At 38.4% G+C, this 22023-nt stretch overlaps 1 protein-coding gene across 2 annotated transcripts in view; it reads right to left on the bottom strand.

Moving 5' to 3' along the window:
• ABCB1 (ATP binding cassette subfamily B member 1) overlaps positions 1-22023 on the bottom strand; it is a 124168-nt gene that overhangs the window by 94553 nt on the left and 7592 nt on the right. For both annotated transcript variants that reach the window (XM_060196297.1, XM_016192053.2), the window contains exon 4: positions 9376-9601. In XM_060196297.1, the coding sequence (XP_060052280.1) occupies positions 9376-9601 (226 nt within the window). The remainder of the gene's footprint in view (positions 1-9375; positions 9602-22023) is intronic.

The following is a 22023-nucleotide window of genomic DNA, read 5'->3' as shown; positions in this document are numbered from 1 at the left end:
TAGATGAACTCCAGAAAACAGTAAAGGGCAGAGAGAACAGAATCTATGAGGCTGAAGACAGAATTAGCAAGATTGAGGATGAATTAGAGACAACTAAAAAAGAAGAGATCTCAAAAAGAGATTAAGAGATGCTGAAAACAACAACAGAGTCCTATGGGATGACTTCAAAAGAAACAATATACGCATTATTGGCATAGCAGAGGAAGAAAGAGAAGGAGAGGAAGAAAGCATTTTCCAGGCCATAGTAGCTGAAAACTTCTCTAGTCTAGACAACATCAAAAACATAAAAATTCAAGAAGCCCAGAGGGTCCCAAACAGAATTAACCCAGACCTAAAGACACCAAGACATATCATACTTAGAATGGAAAGGAATAAGGATAAAGAAAGGATCCTCAAGGCTGCAAGAGAAAAACAAAGAGTCACCTACAAAGGAAAATCCATAAGATTAGCAGCAGACTTCTCCATACAAAGACTACAGGCCAGAAGAGAATGGCAAGATATCTATCAGTGCTCAATGAGAAAGGTTTCAGGCAAGAATACTATATCCTGCTAGACTGTCATTCAGACTAGATGGAGGCATCAAAACCTTCTCAGACAAGCAACACTTCAAGGACTCAACCATCACCAAGCCTGCCCTGAAAGAAGTTCTGAAAGGTCTCCTATAAACAACCAGACCACCACAAATAGGACATATATCAAAACACTCTAAAACTCTACAAGAATGGCGTTAAAATATCTTCAATCTTTGATATCAATAAATGTCAATGGCCTGAATTCACCTATTAAAAGACACAGAGAAGAAGATGGATCAGAAAACACAACCTAACAAATGCTGCCTACAGGAAACCCACCTAACACAACAAGACAAACACAGACTTAAAGTGAAGGATGGAAAACTATCATACAAGCCAATGGCCCACAAAAAAGGGCAAGAACAGCTATTCTCATACCTGACATGATAGACTTTAAAATAGATAAGATTAAAAAAGATAGGTATGGACACTACTTAATGCTCAGAGGGTCAGTCAATCAAGAGGACTTAACAATTATTAACATCTATGCACCCAATGAGAAGCCATTTAATACATCAAACTTCTACTAAAAGAGCTACAGCAATATATTAACAGTAACACAATCATAGTAGGGGACTTCAACACCCCACTCTCTCAACTTGACAGATCATCCAGGAAGAAAATCAATAAAGACATAAGGGAGCTAAATGAAGAGATAGATAAACTAGAACTATTGGACATTTTCAGAGTCATTCATCCCAAGAAACTGGAATACACATTTCACTCAAATACACATGGGTCATTCTCAAGGATAGACCATATATTAGGCCACAAAGACAGCATCAGCCAATTCAAGAGCATTGAAATCATCCCAAGCATCTTCTCAGACCACAGTGGAATTAAACTAACATTTAACAATAAACAAAAGATAAGTAACAGTGCCAAAATGTGGAAGCTCAACAGTAAACTTCTTAACAACTTCTGGGTCAAAGAGGAAATCAAGGAAGAAATCAAAATGTTTCGAGAGTTCAATGAAAATGAAGACACAAGCTATCAAAATATTTGGGACACAGCTAAAGCAGACCTAAGAGGGAAGTTCATAGCCATACAAGCACACATTAGGAAAAAGGAAAAGCACAAATAAACAGTCTGATTTCACATCTTAAAAACCTAGAAGAAGAACAACAAAGGAACCCTAAAGCAACCAGAAGGACAGAAATTACTAAAGTTAGGGCAGAAGTAAATAACACTGAGAATAGGAAAACCATACAAAAGATCAACCAAAGTAAATGTTGCTTCTTCGAAAGAGTAAACAAAATTGACAAACCTTTAGCCAGACTCACAAAACAAAAAAGGGAGAAGACCCAAATAAATCGGATAGTAAATGAAAGAGGAGATATCACAACAGACATGGCAGAAATTCAACATATCATATGAGGCTTCTATGAACAACTATATGCCACCAAGCTAGAGAACCTGGAAGAAATGGACGATTTCCTAGATACCTACCAACTTCCAAAACTAAGTAGTAAAGAGGAAGTGGATAACATGAACAGGCCCATGACAGCCAATGAAACTGAAATTGAAAATCTCCCCAAAAATAAAAGTCCTGGACCAGATGGTTTTACAAATGAATTCTGCAAAACCTTCAAAGAAGAACTAATACCTCTACTTTTAAAAGTCTTCCAGAAGATTGAAGACACTAGAATACTCCCTGCCAGCTTCTATGAAGCCAACATCATCCTGATACCAAAAGCAGACAGGGACACAACCAAAAAAGAAAACTACAGACCAATATCTCTGATGAACATAGATGCGAAAATATTGAACAAAATTCTAGCCAACCGGATACAGCAGTATATCAAAAAGATTGTTCATCATGACCAAGTTGGGTTTATCCCAGGCATGCAAGGTTGGTTTAATATACGTAAATCAATAAGTGTGATCCACCACATCAACAAAAGCAAGACCAAAAACCACATGGTCATATCAATAGATGCAGAGAAAGCCTTTGACAAAATACAACATCCCTTTATGATCAAAACACTACAAAAAATGGGAATAGATGGAAAATTCCTGAAGATAGGAGTCTATATATAGCAAACCTACAGCCAACATCATACTCAATAGTGAAAAACTGGAAGCATTTCCACTCAGATCAGGTACTAGACAGGGCTGCCCACTATCACCATTACTATTCAACATAGTGTTGGAAGCTCTTGCCATAGCAATCAGGCAGGAGCAAGGAATTAAAGGGATACAGATTGGAAGAGAAGAAGTCAAACTCTCCCTATTTGCAGATGACATGATAGTATACATGGAAAAACCTAAGGAATCCAGCAAGAAGCTTTTGGAAATCATCAGGCAATACAGTAAGGTGTCAGGCTATAAAATTAACATTCAAAAGTCAGTGGCATTCCTCTATGCAAACACTAAGTTAGAAGAAGATGAAATCCAGAACTCAATTACTTTTACTATAGCAACAAAAACAATAAAATATCTAGGAGTAAACCTAACCAAAGAAGTGAAAGACCTGTATACTGAAAATTATGAGTCACTACTCAAAAAAATTGAAAAAGACACAAAGAAGTGGAAAGATATTCCATGTTCATGGGTTGGAAGAATTAACATCATCAAAATGAATATATTACCCAGAGTCATGTACAAATTTAATGCTATCCCCATCAAGATCCCAAGCACATTTTTTAGGAGAATAGAAAAAATGCTACAAATGTTTATCTGGAACCAGAAAAGACCTAGAATTGCCAAAACAATCTTGAGAAAAAAGAACAGAACGGGAGGCATCACACTCCCAGATCTCAAACTGTATTATAGGGCCATCGTCATCAAAACTGCTTGGTACTGGAACATGAATAGACACACTGACCAGTGGAATAGAATTGAAAGCCCAGAAATGAGGCCCCACACCTATGGACATCTAATCTTTGACAAAGGGGCCCAGACTATTCAATGGGGAAAGCAGAGTCTCTTCAACAAATGGTGTTGGAAACGATGGGTTGAAACATGCAGAAGAATGAAACTGAATCACTGTATTTCACCGAATACAAAAGTAAATTCCAAGTGGATCAAGGACTTGGATGTTAGACTACAAACTATCAACTACTTAGAGGAAGATATTGGCAGAACTCTTTTCCACATAAATTTTAAGGACATTTTCAATGAAACGAATCCAATTACAAGGAAGACTAAGGCAAGAATAAACCTATGGGACTACATCAAATTAAAAAGCTTCTTCACAGCAAAAGAAACTACTACCCAAACCAAGAGACCCCTCACAGAATGGGAGAAGATCATTACATGTCATATATCAGATAAGAGTTTAATAACCAACATATATAAAGAGCTTGCCAAACTCAACAACAAGACAACAAATAACCCCATCCAAAAATTGGGGGAGGACTTGGACAGAATATTCACCACAGAAGAGATCCAAAAGGCCGAGAAACACATGAAAAAATGCTCCAAGTCTCTGATTGTCAGAGAAATGCAAATCAAGACAACAATGAGATATCACTTCACTCCTGTGAGAATGTCATACATCCGAAAAGGTAACAGTAGCAAATGCTGGAGAGGGTGTGGGGTCAAAGGAACCCTCCTGCACTGCTGGTGGGAATGTCAATTGGTCCAACCTCTGTGGATAACAAGTCTGGAGAACTCTCAGAAGGCTAGAAATGGACCTACCCTATGACCCTGCAATTCCTTTCCTGGGGATATATCCTAAGGAACTCAACACATCCATCCAAAAAGATCTGTGTACACATATGTTCTTGGCAGCACAATTTTTAATAGCCAAAACCTGGAAGCAACCCAGGTGTCCAACAACAGATGAGTGACTGAGCAAGTTGTGGTCTATATACACAATGGAATACTACTCAGCTGTAAAAAATGGTGACTTCACTGTTTTCAGCCGATCTTGGATGGACCTTGAAAAAATCATGTTAAGTGAAATAAGTCAGAAACAGAAGGGTGAATACGGGATGATCTCACTCTCAGGCAGAAGTTGAAAAACAAGATCAGAAACGAAAACACAAGTAGAACCTGAAATGGAATTGGAGTATTACACCCAAGTAAAAGACTCTGGGGTGGGTGGGTGGGGAGAATACAGGTCCATGAAGGATGATAAATGACATAGTGGGGGTTGTATTGTTAAATGGGAAACTGGGGAATGTTATGCATGTACAAACTATTGTATTTACTGTTGAATGTAAAACATTAATTCCCCAATAAAGAAATAAATTTTAAAAAATTAAAAGAAAAGAAAAGAAAACTTAGAGGAAAACACTGGTGGAACTGTTTCCCACCTAAACCTCAGGGACATCTTTGATGAAACAAACCCAATTGCAAGGAAGACTAAAGCAGAAACAAACCAATGGGACTACATCAAATTGAAAAGCTTCTGCACAGCCAAAAAAACTATCACACAAAGAAACCCCTCACAGAATGGGAGATCTTTACATGCCATACATCAGACAAGAGATTCAATCACCAAAATATACAAAGAGCTCAGCAAACATAGCACCAAAAAAGCAAATGACCCCATCCAAAAATAGGGAGAGGACATGAACAAAACATTCACTTCAGAGGAGATCCAAAAGGCTAACAAACATATGAAAAACTGCTTCAGGTTGCTGATTCTCAGAGAAATTCAAATAAAGACAACTTTGAGATACTACCTCACCCCTGTGAGAATGGCATACATCAAAAAGGACAGCAGCAACAAATGCTGGAGAGGCTATGGGGACAAAGGAACCCTTCTGCACTGCTGGTGGGAATGTACATTGGTCCAGCCTCTGTGGAGAGCAGTCTAGAGAACTCTCACAAGGCTAAACATGGACCTTCAATATGACCCAGCAATTCCTCTCCTGGGGATATACCCCAAGGATTTCATAATGCCCAACCAAAAAGATCTGTGTACACCGATGTTCGTAGCACCACAATTCATAATAGCTAAAACTTGGAAGCAACAGGTGCCCAACAACAGATGAGTGGCTGAGAAAGCTGTGGTATATATACACAATGGAATACTACGCAGCTATTAAGAACAATTAACCCACCTTCTCTGACTCATCTTGGATGGAGCTAGAAGCAATTATGTTAAGTGAGCTAAGTCAGAAAGATAAAGATGAGTATGGGATGATCCCACTCATCAACAGAAGTTGAGAAAGAAGAACAGAAAGGGAAACTAAAAGCAGGATCTGACTAAATTGAAAGTAGGACACCAAAGTGAAAACCCTGTGGTGAGGGGGAGCGTGGACATTCAGCTTCCGGGGCAGCGGGGTGTGGGGGTGGGTGGTTGGGATGAGACATAGTCTTTTGGTGGTGGGAATGGTGTTTATATACACTCCTATTACATTGTAGTCATATAAATCACTATTTAATTAATATGAGAGGGGAAATTTGATTGTATGTCTCGAACTATTTAAAGCACAGACTGAGTCTTTTTAATACATAAGCTGAGTCTTTGATATGTTGATTCTCTCAAAAGCCTAGACCAGGGAGAACAGAAGCAACCAATGATAGCTATATACAAGATGTTGGGTATTATACAGCAAATCCTAACAAAGGGACTTTTCAAAGTTAACCCCATTACCAAATAATGTGATGATAACAATAACTATCCATTGTCTTCTTGAACTCTAAGACAGTAGAAACCTCACATTTCTACTATAGAGCCTATATTTCCCCCAGTCCTGGAACCTTAGGGTGGGACGCACTTTCCTGCATGCTTCTCTCAATTCATATCAAATAATATTGCATCCGCCTATCACAACCTAATCAATGCAATGAGTGCCACCTCAGCATGCTTCACTTCAGACTGTGTCCAGAGACTGCAGGTGTGGAATGACAACCCTTCAGCTTCATTACTTGGGTGAGACCTTTCCTTTCATAGTATTCTCTAATTCCATTCCAGGTGGTTCACTTCCTAACAAAGTCCCAAAACCTAGATATAGACCAGGTCCCGAGATAGAACATATGTTCACACGTATCCATAAACTAGGACAAAATATATACCTGAAAGCAAAAGTACACAATAGTCTGCAGTGAGTAACCCCCAACACTTCATCTGCACTATTCCAGCCTTTAGGTCCATAACTGTTCGACAATTTGTTTGGCTTTGTATGTTAACTCTCTTTTCAGCCACCAGGTTCCAGATGCCAGCAGGATGCCGAACAGACCTCCCTGGACAGACGACCCCACCAGTGTGTCCTGGAGCTCTGCTTCCCCAGAGACCCACCCTACTGGGGAAAGAGAGAGGCAGACTGGGAGTATGGATCAACCAGTCAACACCCATGTTCAGCAGGGAAGCAATTAAAGAAGCCAGACCTTCCACCTTCTACAACCCACAATGACCTTGGGTCCATACTTCCAGAGGGATAAAGAATGGGAAAGGTTTCAGGGGAGGTGATGGGATATAGAGATCTGGTGGTAGGAATTGTGTGGAGTTGTACCCCTCCTATTCTACAGTTTTGTTAATGTTTCCTTTTTTAAATAAATAAATAAATAAAAATAAATAAATAAAAATAGGATAGGGTTATGGATTGATATGCCAATAACCATGTCCAGCAGAGAAGCAATTATAGAAGCCAGAACTCTCACTTTCTTTCTTTTTTTGCCTCCAGGGTTATTGCTGGGGCTTGGTGCCTGCACTATAAATCCACTGCTCCCGGTGGTCATCTTTTTTCCTTTGTTGTTGTTGTTGTTGCTGCTGCTGCTGCTGTTGTTGGATAGGTGAAAAAGAAATTGAGAGAGGAGGGGAATACAGAGAGGGAGAGAGAAACATAGAGCCAGCAGACCCGTTTCACCATTTGTGAAGTGACCCCCCTGCAGGTGGGGACCTGGGAGCTTGAACAGGGATCCTTGTGCAGGGCCTTGCACTTTGCACTATGTGTGCTTAACCTGATGTGCCACAACCAGCCCCTAAACTCCCACTTTCTGTACCCCAAAAATAATTTTGATCCATACCTCCAGTGAGGAGAAAGTGATAGGAAGAGGACCATGAACAGAAAGAGGGCTCTGAACTCCAATTCCATCAGGACACGGAGAGTAAAGAGGAAATAGAGACACTTATTTTTTTTTTAATAGTGACAATATTGATTTACAAACAAAGACAAAATTACATGTCAATAGGGGTATAATTCCATATTGTTCCCACCATGAGAGTTCTGAATCCCCAGTCCCTCTGTTGCAAACGATAACAGTTCTCCTAAAGTTTAGATATGGGTTAACTATCATCTCTACAACTGTGTGTCTAGATTTGTACATAATTGCCCCCTTTTTCTTCCAGGTCCTGTCCTCTCTTCCCTTCCAATCTACTTATGACCCTATTACTACATCCAAATGTTCCTTCCTTTTTCCTCCTCTTAGAGAGAGACATTTGGATATAGTAATAGGTTTGAGTGTGACTTAGAAAGGAAAAGAAGATGGACTTTTAAAAATGGACAATTATACATCAGTAAGAGGTTAACCAAAATATATAAAGAACTCACCAAGTTCATCAACAAGAAAACAAATAACCCCATCTAAAAATGGGGAGATGATATGAACAGAATATTTACCAGAGTTCCAAAAGATCAACAAACATACAAAAAAAAATGCTCCAAGTCATTGATTGTCAGAGAAATGCAAATAAAGACAACAATGAAGGTGACTGGTGGTGGTACACTGGATAAAGCACACATAATACAAAACACAAGGATCCAGGTTTGAGCCTCTGGTTCCCAACCTGCAAGGGGACCACTTCACAAGCGGTGAAGCAGCTCTGCAGGTGTCTATCTCTCTCTCCTCCTCTCTATCTTCCCCTCCCCTCTCAATTTCTCTCTGTCCTATCTAATAAAAATGGTAAAAAAAAAAAAAAAAAAAAAAGGACCACCAGGAGCAGATTTGTAGTGCAGGCACTGAGCACCAGTGATAACTCTGGAGGCAAAAAAAAAAAAAAAAAAAAAGCAACAATGAGATACCACTTCACTCCTGTGAGAATGTCATACATGAGAAAAGGTGGCAGCAACAAATACTGGAGAGGTTGTGGGGACAAAGGAACCCTCCTGAACTGCTGGTGGGGATGTAAGTTGGTTCAACCCCTATGAAATGCAGTCTGGAGAACTCTCAGAAGGCTAGAAGTGGACCTTTCCTATGACCCTGCAATTCCTCTCCTGGGGATATATCCTAAGGGACCAAACACACCCATCCAGAAAGATTTGTGTATACCTATGTTCATAGAAGCACAATTTGTAGTAGCCAAAATCTGGAAGTAACCCAGGTGTCCAACAACAGATGAGTGGCTGAGCAAGTTGTGGTCTATATACACAATGGAATACTACTCAGCTATTAAAAATGATTTCACCATTTTCAGCCCATCTTGGGATGCATTGGATCGACCTTCTCGTGGTGCATCCCGTGAGTACCCATTCATTGGGGAAGCTGATGATCCTTTCTAGCTGACTGAATCCACATGGATCCCAGTCACTTTCAAAGCCAGCAACAAGCAGCTCCTGACAGCTTTCAACCTGACCTGTTGACTGGCTACGGAAGAAGGGCAAACGCTAGAAGAAGAGGAAGCCCATCTTGATGGAGCTTGAAGAAATCATGTTAAGTGAAATAAGTCAGAAACAGAAGGATGAGTATGGGATGATCTCACTCATAGGCAGAAGTTGAAAGACAAAATCGGAAGGGAAAACACAAAGCAGAACTTGGACTGGAGCTGGTGTATTGTACCAAAGTAAAAGTCTCTGGGATTGCAGGGGAGGGTTCAAGTCCTGGAATATGATGGCACAGCCACCCAGAACTTTAAGAATTGTTTATGATACTAATTTTATCAGACACTTGAAGAAAAAGTAACACTTACCTTCCCTAGATATGTTGGGATACGTTATAGTTGGAAAAGTTCCATTTGGATAAGTTCCAGTTGGAAAAGTTGGAAAAGCTGTGTTGGGTGGTCTTCCTGCCTCTGCAAAGGTATCTGTCATTTTTCCAAAAATCAGCATAGTTAGAGGGAGTGAAGCTCCATGGATGATGGCAGCCACAGTTCCCAACACCATATATAACCTATCAAGCCAATTTGAATAACGAAACTGGAAAAAAAAAAAAGTAGCAACATTAAGCAAAATATCATGGATGCTTGCTCAACTTTACAAATGTATCCCAAATCCAAACATTTCTCAGAATACTACTATCATCTTGGTTCCAGGTATACTACTGAAATAGCCTGAGTATAAATAAACATTTGATTCTTTTACTAGGTTCTAACCTACTTCTTCATATTGAATTCAGTCTATTATCATTTATATGAAGTTTTATAAGAGGGTTATATCATTTTGAGAAAGTGTATGTTTTTAATGAATCAATTAAAATACAGTATTTGTTGCTCTACATTCCAAGAAAAGGAGACACTTCCCATTTAAAAACAGGAGACACTTCCCATTTAAAAACACAGAAATAATTATTATTGTTGTCATCTCTGTAACTTCATCACCCCTGGCCAACTTTTTCAGAGATAATGAGAGAGACTAAGAGACATAGGGATAAGGGGTAATACACTACAGTGCCAAAGCTTCCCCCAGTATAGTGGGATGTGCACATGGCCAAACAGGCCCCCTCCGAGGTGAGCTATCTTACTGACCCCAAAAAATTTTTAATCAAGAAGAATCTTCATTACTAAAGGTGCCTCTGAGAATACTATTGAAATAATATACTTTGTTACTTTAAGAGGATGACTTGAATGAAAGATTTGTAAACATCATGCTATTAGCATAAGTGTAAAGTAATTTTAGTGTGAAATTGCCTCAATGGTAAAAAGGAAAGAAATAAATTAAAAGCATTAACAGCCTACCCCCATGAAAATTTATCCTTAAGAAGACAGAACACATCTCTGGGTGGAGGGTGAGAGTAGACATTCAGCTTCACTGGGAGGGTAGGGGACACAGACCTTTGGTATTGGGAATAGTGCTAATACACACTCTTATTAACTTACAGTCTTACAAATCACTATTTAATAAATATGAGAGGGGGAAATAGTTTGATTTAAAAAATTAAAAAGAAAAAAAGTCAGAGGGGGTCAGGCGGTAGTGCAGCGGGTTAAGCGCACATGGCACAAAACACAAAGACCAGCATAAAAATCCCAGTTTGAGTGAGTCCCCGGTTCAAGCCCCCGGCTACCTACCTGCAGGGGGTCTCTTCACAGACAGTGAAGCAGGTCTGCAGGTGTCTGTCTTTCTCTCCCTCTCTCTGTCTCCCCGCCTCTCTTTATTTCTCTATGTCCTATCCAACAACAACAGCAATGACAATAATAATGAAAACACCAGGGGTAACCACAAGGGCAACAAAAATGTGAAAAAAATGGCCACCAGGAGCAGTAGATTCATAGTACAGGCACTGAGCCCCAGTGACAACCCAGAAGGCAAAAAATAAAAGAGAGAGAAAGAGAGAAAAAAAAGAAAAAGAAAAAGAAATTTAAAAAAAGAAGAACACAGCCATAATGACTAGCCAGAACAAATTTGCATAGTTGTTTTTAATCATAGGAAAGTCACAAGAAGGAAAGATAGCCTTAGATCTAAAAGTGGTAAGGACACACTGAGAGAAATAGTCTCAGAAATTGTACTTCCATAAATTTCATGGAATTACTTGATTAAAAAGTGAAAATCAAATGAATGAAAACAGAAACAACATGAAAATACTGTGAAGGTCTGTAGATAAAACTTTCATCAGATGCTTGTTCTATGACTATATATATATAGGTAGATGCAGTGATTAGGATTATAATTTATGAAAAAACTGTGTAAAAAGTCAGAGGTCTAGGAAGAAATGTAAACCAAACCATATACTGAGGTGAGGCAGCAAAAAAGGGCACAGAATTAAAAATAATATTTTTTATAAAGTATATTTTTATTTTTTTATATTTATTTATTTTCCCTTTTGTTGCCCTTGTTTTTTTATTTATATTGTTGTTGCTGTCATTGTTGTTAGATAGGACAGAGAGAAATGGAGAGAGGAGGGGAAAACAGAGGGGGGAGAAAAAGACAGACACCTGCAGAACTGATTCACCACTTGTGAAGCGACTCCCCGGCAGGTGGGGAGCCGGAGGTTTGAACTGGGATCCTTACACCAGTCCTTGAACTTTGCGGTACTTGCGCTTAACCTGCTGCGCTACCAACCAACTCCCTGAAAATAATCTTTTAAAATTTTTACATCCTGAAAACTAATCACCAGATAACTTACAGTAGTATTAAGTGACAGTAAGTACTGACTTGAAAAAATAAAGAAAAGAATAGGTACTGGCAACACTAAATGGCATTCTATAAATCAGGAAAGATAAAATATAGTTGTCATAAATAAACATAAAATTAAGTTTAGTGTAATAAGGCTATCCAATATACACTAAGGTATCTGCATTCATACTTTTTCTGCTTAAAAATGTAGTAAGCGAGCTTAAATTTGTGTTACGGGCTTATAGTTTTCATAAACTGCAATGTTTTCCTTTTTATAAATTAAAACATTATGGTAGAATATATTTTCAGTATATAGTTTTCTTATTGTTCTGAGACATAGGTTAAAGTTTACTACTATGTACTTTGACTTAACTAAGCATTAATTCACCTCATATAACCCTCCACACACAGGGAGAGTGAGAGAGAGATGGTAAGAAAGCATTTATCCTCTCTTAACAACTCTATATTAAAGTAGACAAAGTATCAAAATTCTTAGCAAAAAAAAAAAAAAACATGTAAAGGTTTCTCTCACAACCCTGTATGACATTTTAACCCCCCAAACTAAACACTAACTGCAATAAAAACAAGCAAGTCATGAATATAAACATTTATTCAATGCTTACTAAACAACTGATGTTTGTCAGAGACAAATATCAAGGATATAACTCCTTCCTTCAGTGTGTTTAAAGAAAAACTGAACACAAATATATATACACACACAGATGCACACATTTATTCAATATGTATGCTATATTCTTTGGCAGCATCATGTGAAGAGTTGAGCAGACACAAAATTGAGGATATGGTGATACCCTTCTTTGTATAAAAGTTTCATAGACTAAGTGGTATTGCCACTCATAGACAGAAGTTGAAAAATAAGATCAGACAGGGAAACACTAAGCAGAACTTGGAGTGGAGTTGATATATTGCATCAAAGTAAAAAACTGATGAGTGGGGGGGAGGGTTTAAGTCCTGGAAAAGGATGACAGATGGAACCTAGTTGGGGGTTGTATTGTTATGTGGGAAGTTGGGAAACATTATACATGTACAAACTATTGTTTTTTACTGTCAGCTGTAAACCATTCATCCCCTAATAAAATACATTTTTTTCAAATATCTTTATTTATTGGATAGACACAGCCAGAAATCAAGAGGGTGATAGGGAGAGAGACAGAGATACACCTGCAGCACTGCTTCACCGCTCGCAAAGCTTTCCCCCTGCAGGTGGGGACCGGAGGCTCAAACCGGGTCCTTGTGCAATGTAATATTGTTCACTCAACCAGGTGCGCCACCACCTGGCCCCAATAAATAATTTTAAAAGAAAGAAAGAAAGAAAGAAAGAAAGAAAGAAAGAAAGAAAGAAAGAAAGAAAGAAAGAAAGGAAAAGTTTTGAATAATTCAACTATAAAAAGCTTTTTGGGGGGATCAGAGTGGAACCAAGGAGAGCCGTAGGTCACATGTGAGCTAGCAACTGGCTGAAGAGGGGACAAAGCACATACCAAATCCTGAGCTGAGCTGTCCTGTAGGTTCCAGATGCTTCCATGAGGCCAATCTGACTTCCCTGGGCAGATGACCCCACCAACATGTCCTGGAACCCCACCTCCCTAGAGCTTGCCCCACTAGAGAGAGAGAGACAGGCTGGAAGTATGGACCAACCTGCCAACGCCCATGTTCAGCAGGGAAGCAATACAGAAGCCAGACCTTCCACCTTTGGTAACCCATAATTATCCTGGATCCATATTCCCAGAGGAGTAAAGAATAGGAAAGTTTTCAAGGGGGGAGGAATAGGATAGTGAGTTCTGGTGGCGGGAATTGTATGGAATTATACACCTCTTATCCTATGGTCTTGTCAATATCTCCATTTTATAAATCAAAAAAAAAAAAAAAATCAGGGACTGGTTGATGATGCACCTGGCTAAGTGTACAAGGCCTTGGGTTCAAGCTCCTAGTCCCCACTTGCAGACAGGAAGCTGCACAAGTGGTGAAGCTAGGCTGCAGTGTCTCTTTGTCTCTCTCACTTTCTATCTCCCCTTCCCTCTCAATTTCTGGCTGTCTCTATCAAATAAATAAATATAATTTTTTAAAACATTAAAAAATCTTTTTGGAGTTAATTTAAAAAACTTGAGTATGAACTGAGCACTACATACTATTAAGAAATTTATTTTCCCTTGTGTTGAGCTTGTTATTTTATTGTTGTAGTTATTATTGTTGTTACTAATGTCATCACTATTGGATAGGACAGAGAGAAATGGACAGAGGAGGGGAAGACAGAGAGGGGGAGAGAAAGATAGACACCTGCAGACCTTCTTCACCACCTGTGAAGTGACTCCCCTGCAGGTGGGGAGCAGGGGGTTTGAACTGGGATCCTTAACGCTGGTCCTTGCGCTTTGTGCCAAGTGCGCTTAACCCACTGTGCTACCACCTGACCCCCCACCCCATGATTTATTAATGGTTACTATAGATGAATAATTTTTAGAAGAATGAAAAGGGAAAAAGGAGACTATTAGGAGAGAATGGACTTTTGACAAGGTGTGGTTGGAAGAATAATGCTTCCTCCCAATACACCTACATCCCAATTCCAGGGATCTATTAATATATTTGTCTAATGGTAAATGGGACTCTGCAGATATCAGAATCTTAAGATGGGGTGGTATTTTGAATTATCCAAGTGAGACCAGTGCAGTCATTAGGGTTTTTATAAAAGGATAAAATAAAATCCAAGGATAACAGTCAAAAATAGGAGAAATAGTGACTAAAGTAAGAGGTTCAAATAACTCTAGCAGAGAATTAGTACAGGTATGCAGGCAATATCTAGATACTGAGAAAAGGAGAGAAAGAGTTTCTCTTAAAACCTCCAGAAGGAATTTCTGCTGACAGCTTGATTTGAGCCCAATGGTAGGTCAAGCCCTAGAATTTAAGTAATAAATCTGTAGTTTTTTTAGTCACCAAATTAGTAGTATTTTGATACAGGAGCAGTAAGAACAGAATATACAAGCATTTTAAAATGATAGTTAAAAAATGGGTAGAAGATTAATACACATGGGATAAATTTTTATATGGGAGTCCACCAGATGACAAGTCCAAAGTACAAGTATAATTTACTAGAGTATGAGTTAAGGTTGTTGGAACTGATGAAGAAAAAAGATGTCAGGTTTAGGAGTCATTAATAATACTACAAAATAGATGAACAGGGGGCTGGGCAGTGATGCACCAAGTTAAGCACACACAGCATGAACCACAAGGACCTGTGTAAGAATTCGGTTTCGAGCCCCCACTCCCCACCTGCAGGGGGGTTACTTCACAAGCAGTGAAGCAGGTCTGCTGGTGTCTCTGTTTCTCTCCCTCTCTATCTCCCCCCTCTTCTCTCAATTTCTTTCTGTCTTATCCAATAAAAATGAAAAATGGCCACCAAGAGCAGTGGATTTGTAGTACTAGCACTGAGCCCCAAAGATATCCCTGGAGGTAAATAAATAAATAGAATAACAGAACATAGGTGAATGAACTAGAAGCAATAAAATGCTAAAGACTTCAAAGGAAGTAGAAAAAAACTAAAAGTCAGTAGAGGATGCTACAAAACAATGAATGAAGGATACTATACTTGTACAGAATTAAAATCACATGAGAAAAGAGTTTAATATAAAAACAATTTGGAAATGCTGTGTGACACCAGGAAAATGTCATCACTATCACCTACTCCTAGGATAAGTTGTTGACAAAGTCTAACTTCACAGGCAAGGATGACAAGAAAGAAATCATAGGACTGGGAGGGAAATTAGCCAAGTGTAGCATCTCAGATGCAAAGAGAAGGAAAAGTACAGTCTACAGTTTCAAATGCTACATTAAGGTCAGAAAGAATTAAAACAGATCCACTAATTTGGTGTCTGACCAGAGACAGAAACCCAGTAATAAAAATGTGTTAAGAAATGACTGCAGCATCTGGGGAGTGGATAAAATGTTGAGCTCTCTGGCATGATGTCCTGAGTTTGATTCCCAGTATTGCATGTGAGTGATGCTTTGGTTCTGTCTAAATAAATAAATATATATTTTAATTTTTTTATATATTCCATTTTGCTGCCCTTGTTGTTTTATTGTTGTAGTTATTATTGTTATTGTTGATGTCGTCATTGTTGGATAGGGCAGAGAGAAATAGAGGAGGGGAAGACAGAGAGGGGGAGAGAAAGATAAACACCTGCAGACCTGCTTCACCGCTTGTGAAGCGACTCCCCTGCAGGTGGGGAGACGGGGGCTCAAACCGGGATCCTTACGCCGGTCCTTGAGTATAAATAATTATTTTTTAAAAAGTGACTGCAGGGTCACTTTAAAAAAAAAAAAAGGTAGATAGCATAATGGTTATGCCGGTCCTTGAGTATAAATAATTATTTTTTAAAAAGTGACTGCAGGGTCACTTTTAAAAAAAAAAAAGGTAGATAGCATAATGGTTATGCAAACAGGATGTCAAGCCTGAGACTCCAAAGTCCCAGGTTCAACCCTCTGCACCACTATAAACCAGAGCTGATCAGTGCTCTGGTAAAAAAAGAAAGAAAAAAAGTGACTGCAAAGTGAAACTGAGAGAGAAAACAAAAGGCAGTTCCTGTCTGTTAAGCAAACTAGAAGCGGTTGGATTTAGGAATAATGCTAGTTAAAAATAAAGACACCTGATGTGTGAATACCACTGAGAAAGACCCAGTTGAAAGGGAGAAAATTAAGATAAAAAGAGAAGTGATAATGATAATAATAATAATAATGCAAGGTCACTGTGAAGGCAGAGGATAGGAGACTCAAAATATAAGTGAGAAATTTGTTTTAAGAGCCAGATGCTTACCCTAATGTAGCCAGAAAGGAGAGAATTGATCCAGATACAGATATGTTTGTAGACTGAGGAAAAAAAGGTGAAATATTTCTGTCAAGTGGCTTCCATTTTGTTCAAAGAGGTAATTTACTATGAGTGAGATAAGGGTACTGAAGGATGGAAAGGAAAACTGGGAAATTTGAAAAGCGTAGAGTTCAAGGAAAACATAAGGAGTTGAACTTCTGTTGAGAATAAACCCTAGTGTGAGTTTTTCTCCTGCATCAATCATACAACAAAATAGATATATTTGGTTTCATCTGGGCTAAGTGAGGCAAATCATAGGTAAAAGGGAGTTTATAGCTCAGGCACAAGAAAAGCGAGTGATTATTATTACTCTAAATTGGATAAGAAAGAGAATGCAGTACAAAGGAACTTATGGGATATCAAACAGTCTATAGGCTAAAGATCTAGAGAATAGTAAGCAGACTGAAAAGAAAGGAAATGACTGGCTAATTCAAGTTAAGTACTTGAATTAGTCATGTTGGAGGTTGAACAGCTTGAGATAATACTATTCAGGATGTGAGTATATAAGTAGATGATTGAGGTGAAGAAGAGGTAAAGATATTACAGTGAAGGTCAAAGAGTAGTTATCCACAAAACACCATAAAAGCCACCCAATAGTATGAACATCAGGGATGGAAAGGGAGAGACACTAAAACAGGTGTCACAGTTTTCAATGACTATGGAATGATCATGTGGTCAGGAGATAACAGGATCAACAAAGGACTCTTTATATCCAAGCAGGTAAATGTTTAATCAGCCATAAACTATCACAAATCATTAAAGTTATTAAAAGACCTGACTCTAGCATAAGCAGATCTAAGCAAATTCTGAATCTTCCCCCATTACTAGCTATGTAACTTTGGAAATTTTAATGCAACGCTTAACTGTTTCTCAGTCTATTTTTTCATTTGGACCATAAAGGTAACACAAGTTCCTATATCACAGAGTTACTGTGAGAATTAAGTTAAATGGTACATATTAACCAATGCCTGTCACAGAGAAAGTACTTCATACAGCTAGCTGTGTGCAATCTACTTAGGGAAAAAAAATCAACTTTTTAATCAAATACAAAACATAGGGAGTTCAAAGTTAAATCTGTAACACCATCATTGCAAGAAGTGTATAATATTAGGGAGTCGGGAGGTAGCGCAGCGGGTTAAGCGCACATGGTGCAAATCACAAGGACCAGCATAAGGATCCCAGTTCGAGCTCCTAGCTCCCCACCTTAGGGGAATCGCTTCATAGGCAGTGAAGCAGGTCTGCAGGTGTCTATCTTTCTCTCCCCCTCTCTGTCTTCCCCTCCTCTCTCCATTTCTCTCTGTCCTATCCAACAACGACGACATCAATAACAACAATAACTACAACAATAAAACAAGGGCAACAAAAGGGAATAAATAAATAATTTTTAAAAAGAAGTGTATATTAAAGAAGCACTTTGTGTTGGAACTGCAGCCCAACTGCATTTTTCCTGCCCTTATTTCCATTTGTCCCACTTCCTTACATACTGTAGATTTTATCCTACTGTCATGTTTTTGCAACTGTTGAAACAAGTCTTGATAAATAAAATTTAAAAAGTGGAAAATTTTTAATTTAATCCTTACTTCTTTTCCAGTGCTTTCTCAAGACTGCTAAAAAGTTTCATGATAGAAATAAATTAACAAGGATGCTATACAGAAAGTAGTATTACAAGTCTGAGACTGCTATGTTTAGAAAGAACTGAATTCAACGCTGTTCACTGGTTGACATCTAGAACTTGGACTTTGGGAAAGTTAACATCATTCTAACTGATACAAGTAGCCAAACTGTACAAGGACTATTGTATATGCTAAACACTTGCCTCCCTTCTGTGAGTAGGAGATACTGGACAATCCTTGGAGTTCCTTGGTCTGTGTCTCCAATAAGCTTATCTTATAGATGTCATGTCACATGTATTATGGGTCTTCACTCACTGTTGGGTGAGTTAAGTATGACTCCACTAGGAAAGGGCTCAGAAAGTTTGTTCCTGGTTTCTCCTGAACTTCCTATGCACTTTTTTTTTCCATTGCTGATTTTGCTTTGTTTTCTTTTAACTGTAAATCATTTCAGCCACAAGTGACAAGAATGAATCCTGAGTGTCTTCCTAATAAATCCTGGAAACCATCCCTCTATACAGTTTTATTCTTTACTGAAAACTTTTACTAATAAACAATGCTAATAAAATTAGTATTTATCGATAAATTTTTTCCTGTGTTCATGTGTTGACAGGTATTATCGTACAAGTTAAATTCAAGACCTCTATGTCCATTTTTTGGAAAAGACATGAGGATAAACTATAAAGGTAATATAGAAGAATAGAATATATCAGAAGAATAGGATATATTATTTCTGTGTCATCTTGAGCACTTGTAAATGAATCTCCAAAGTCTGAACCTGGTCCTACTACATATCCGTAGGCAAGTTAATAGAACTGTTCTTAAATTTTTAATCCATAAAATTGTAATGATAATAGTAGCACATATCCAAAGGATTAGGGTAATACACATGGCATACAGTGCCATGTTTGTGCTATCATTACTAGCTCATATTCAAATTCCAGTCATTATTTTTTTGTGGCTTGAACTGTATTTGACATTATCTCCATATACTAAGTATTTCCATAAAATAAAATTTAGAGGACTGGGCGATGGCACAGTGGGTTAAGCACACATGGCACAAAGCGCAAGGACTAGATCAAGGATCTCAGTTGAGCCCCAGGCTCTCCACATGCAGGGGGGGTCGCTTCACAAGCTGTGAAGCAGGTCTGCAGGTGTCTATCTTTCTTTCCCCCTCTGTCTTCCTCTCCTCTCTCAATTTCTCTCTGTCCTACCCAACAACAATAGCAAAAACAGCAATAATATTAACAACAATGATGGCAATAAAGAAGGGCAACAAAAAGGGGAAAAAAGAGCCTCTAGGAGCAGCAGATTCTTAGTGCAGGCACCAAGCCCCAGTGATAACCCTGGAGGAAAATAAATAATAACAAAAATAAATAAAAATTAATGCTGATCTCATTTATAGGTGGAACTTAAGATAAGAAAGGTAAAACATAAGCTGAAACTTGGACAGATATGGCCCAAGGACATAGGGAGGAGGAAGTGAGGGGGCTGAGAGGGCAAACCCAATGCACAATGATGGAGTAGGACCTAAGTTGGTGGAGGGAGTGATACACAAATACCTATCACAGAAAGATAAGTAGCTGTATCCATGTGACAGCAACTGTATTGTAAATCATTATTTCTCTAATAAAACAATAACAAAGAAAAGGAGTTTTAAAAAATTAAATAGAAAACTGAGAAAATACAGAAATATTTTGGCCTCAAAATGACTGAACTGAAATGAATCTTGGAAATAAACTCCACTTTGACATGTGAACTTTTTCAATATAAGAACATAAGACTTATATCTAAAACAAACAAAACTGCCAGTTGGTCATACAAGTAGTTTCTCGAAGAATGATGGAAGTAGATGGTTGAATCTCCCCAGAATTCCTGAAAAAGCAGAACTAAAGCACAAAAGTAAAACACAGCCAGAATAATTATAGTACAGGAAGATGATTATATGAGAGAAACAGAATCTTCAGTCTAATAGTCAGACACTGCTTTTTCTTATCTATAAATATTTTTACATTCAATGTACCAATATCTAGTTTATAAGATTAATTTTCTTCCCTCACACAGATTTTTTTTTTTTTTTTAGGAAGTCTGGTTAGAGCACTGATAGCTCAGTAGCTGCTTTACTTCTATGGCCTCAAAATACAAACTAACAAGAGAGGAGGAATCCATGGATTAAAATTTTTTTTAATTTCTTTATTGGGGAGTTAATGTGTGTTTTGTTTTGTTTTTTCTCCAGGGTTATTGCTGGGCTCGGTGCCCGCGCCATGAATCTACCGCTCATGGAGGCCATTTTTCCCCCTTTTGTAGCCCTTGTTGTTGTAGCCTCGTTGTGGTTATTATTATTACCATTGTTGATGTTGTTCATTGTTGGATAGGACAGAGAGAAATGGAGAGAGGAGGGGAAGACAGAGGGGGGGGAGAAAGATAGACACCTGCAGACCTGCTTCACTGCCTGTGAAGGGATTCCCCTGCAGGTGGGGAGCTGGGGCTCGAACCAGGATCCTTACGCAGGTCCTTGCACTTTGCACCAAGTGCACTTAACCCACTGTGCCACCGCCTGACCCCCGGGAATTAATGTTTTATATTTGACAGTAAATCCCAGTTTTCCATATAACAATACAACACCCACTAGGTCTTTGTCATCCTTTTTGGACCTGTATTCTCCCCACCCACCCCAGAGTCTTTTACTTTGGTGCAATAAGCCAATTCCAGTTCAGGTTCTACTTGTGTTTTCTCTTCTGATTTTTTTTTAATGTCTGATATGTATTGACATTTGACTGAACTAGAAAGCTTGCACTGAAAGACATATCTGGATCAGTAATCCACCAAGCTCCAAGCCCACAGTTGATTTAAACTGAACTACCAGAATAAAATTATGACTGGTGAGATAGCTTGTGACCTTCGGCGTGCTTGAGACCCAGGTTCAACCTTCAGCCTCCAAGCACTGGGGGAGTTTTGATGTTGTGTTGTTTCTCTATCTCTGACTTTCCTTTCTTTTTGTCTTGCTTTGTTTGTTTGTTTTTGTTTGCTTACTTATTCTTATTTATTTACTTATTTATTGGATAGAGACCAAGAGAAGTCAAGAGGGAAGGGGGAGGAAGGGAAAGGGGAAGAGAGACTCCTGAAGTACTCTTTCATCATTTGCAGAGCTTTCCCACTGCAGGTTAGGTCTCTTCCCTTCTATCTGAAAAAAGTAGGCCCAGAGCAGTAAGGCTTCACAGAAACAACAACAAAAGAAGGAGAAGAAGAATCCAAGTAGAGAAAGACCATCAACCAGTCACATCTATAAATTCTTTCATTTCAAATGTGACTAAAGAAAATGAAGGAAAATAATCTCTGTTCAACCTGAAAATGAACTTAAAAATTATATTGTTTTTAAAATTCTAAATTTCCAGTTACTTCGCACAGAAGATTAATAACAAGTCATAATAATACATAATCCATTACTAACTTTTTATTATATGGATACCTGGGACTTTGACTTCAAACCTCAGAGTCATTAGTAATAGAGATCCCTGTGCCCTGTTTAAGCCACAGTCTACGGTTTTGTTTTCCTCTTTACAAATAACTAAAATCATCATTTGAGAAGACCTTGCACAGATAACAAGTCACTAGTAGCATAACTATTAGGAGAAACTAAAATGTAGGCCAAGAAAGGGGGCTGTTGAGGTGCAAATTACATGGTTGTTAAGATGATCATTCCTCTAAAATAAAGAAAATAACCTAATAAAATTAATTTTACCTCTCCATTATCATTCTTTCTAGACAAAGAGAAGTCAAATTTCCAAAACATTCTGAATAGTAAA

Source organism: Erinaceus europaeus, chromosome 8 (assembly GCF_950295315.1).
Source record: "Erinaceus europaeus chromosome 8, mEriEur2.1, whole genome shotgun sequence".
Taxonomy (NCBI): Eukaryota; Metazoa; Chordata; class Mammalia; order Eulipotyphla; family Erinaceidae; genus Erinaceus; species Erinaceus europaeus.
The sequence above is the reverse complement of the archived record's forward strand: the minus strand, read 5'-3'. Positions and strand labels throughout refer to the sequence as shown.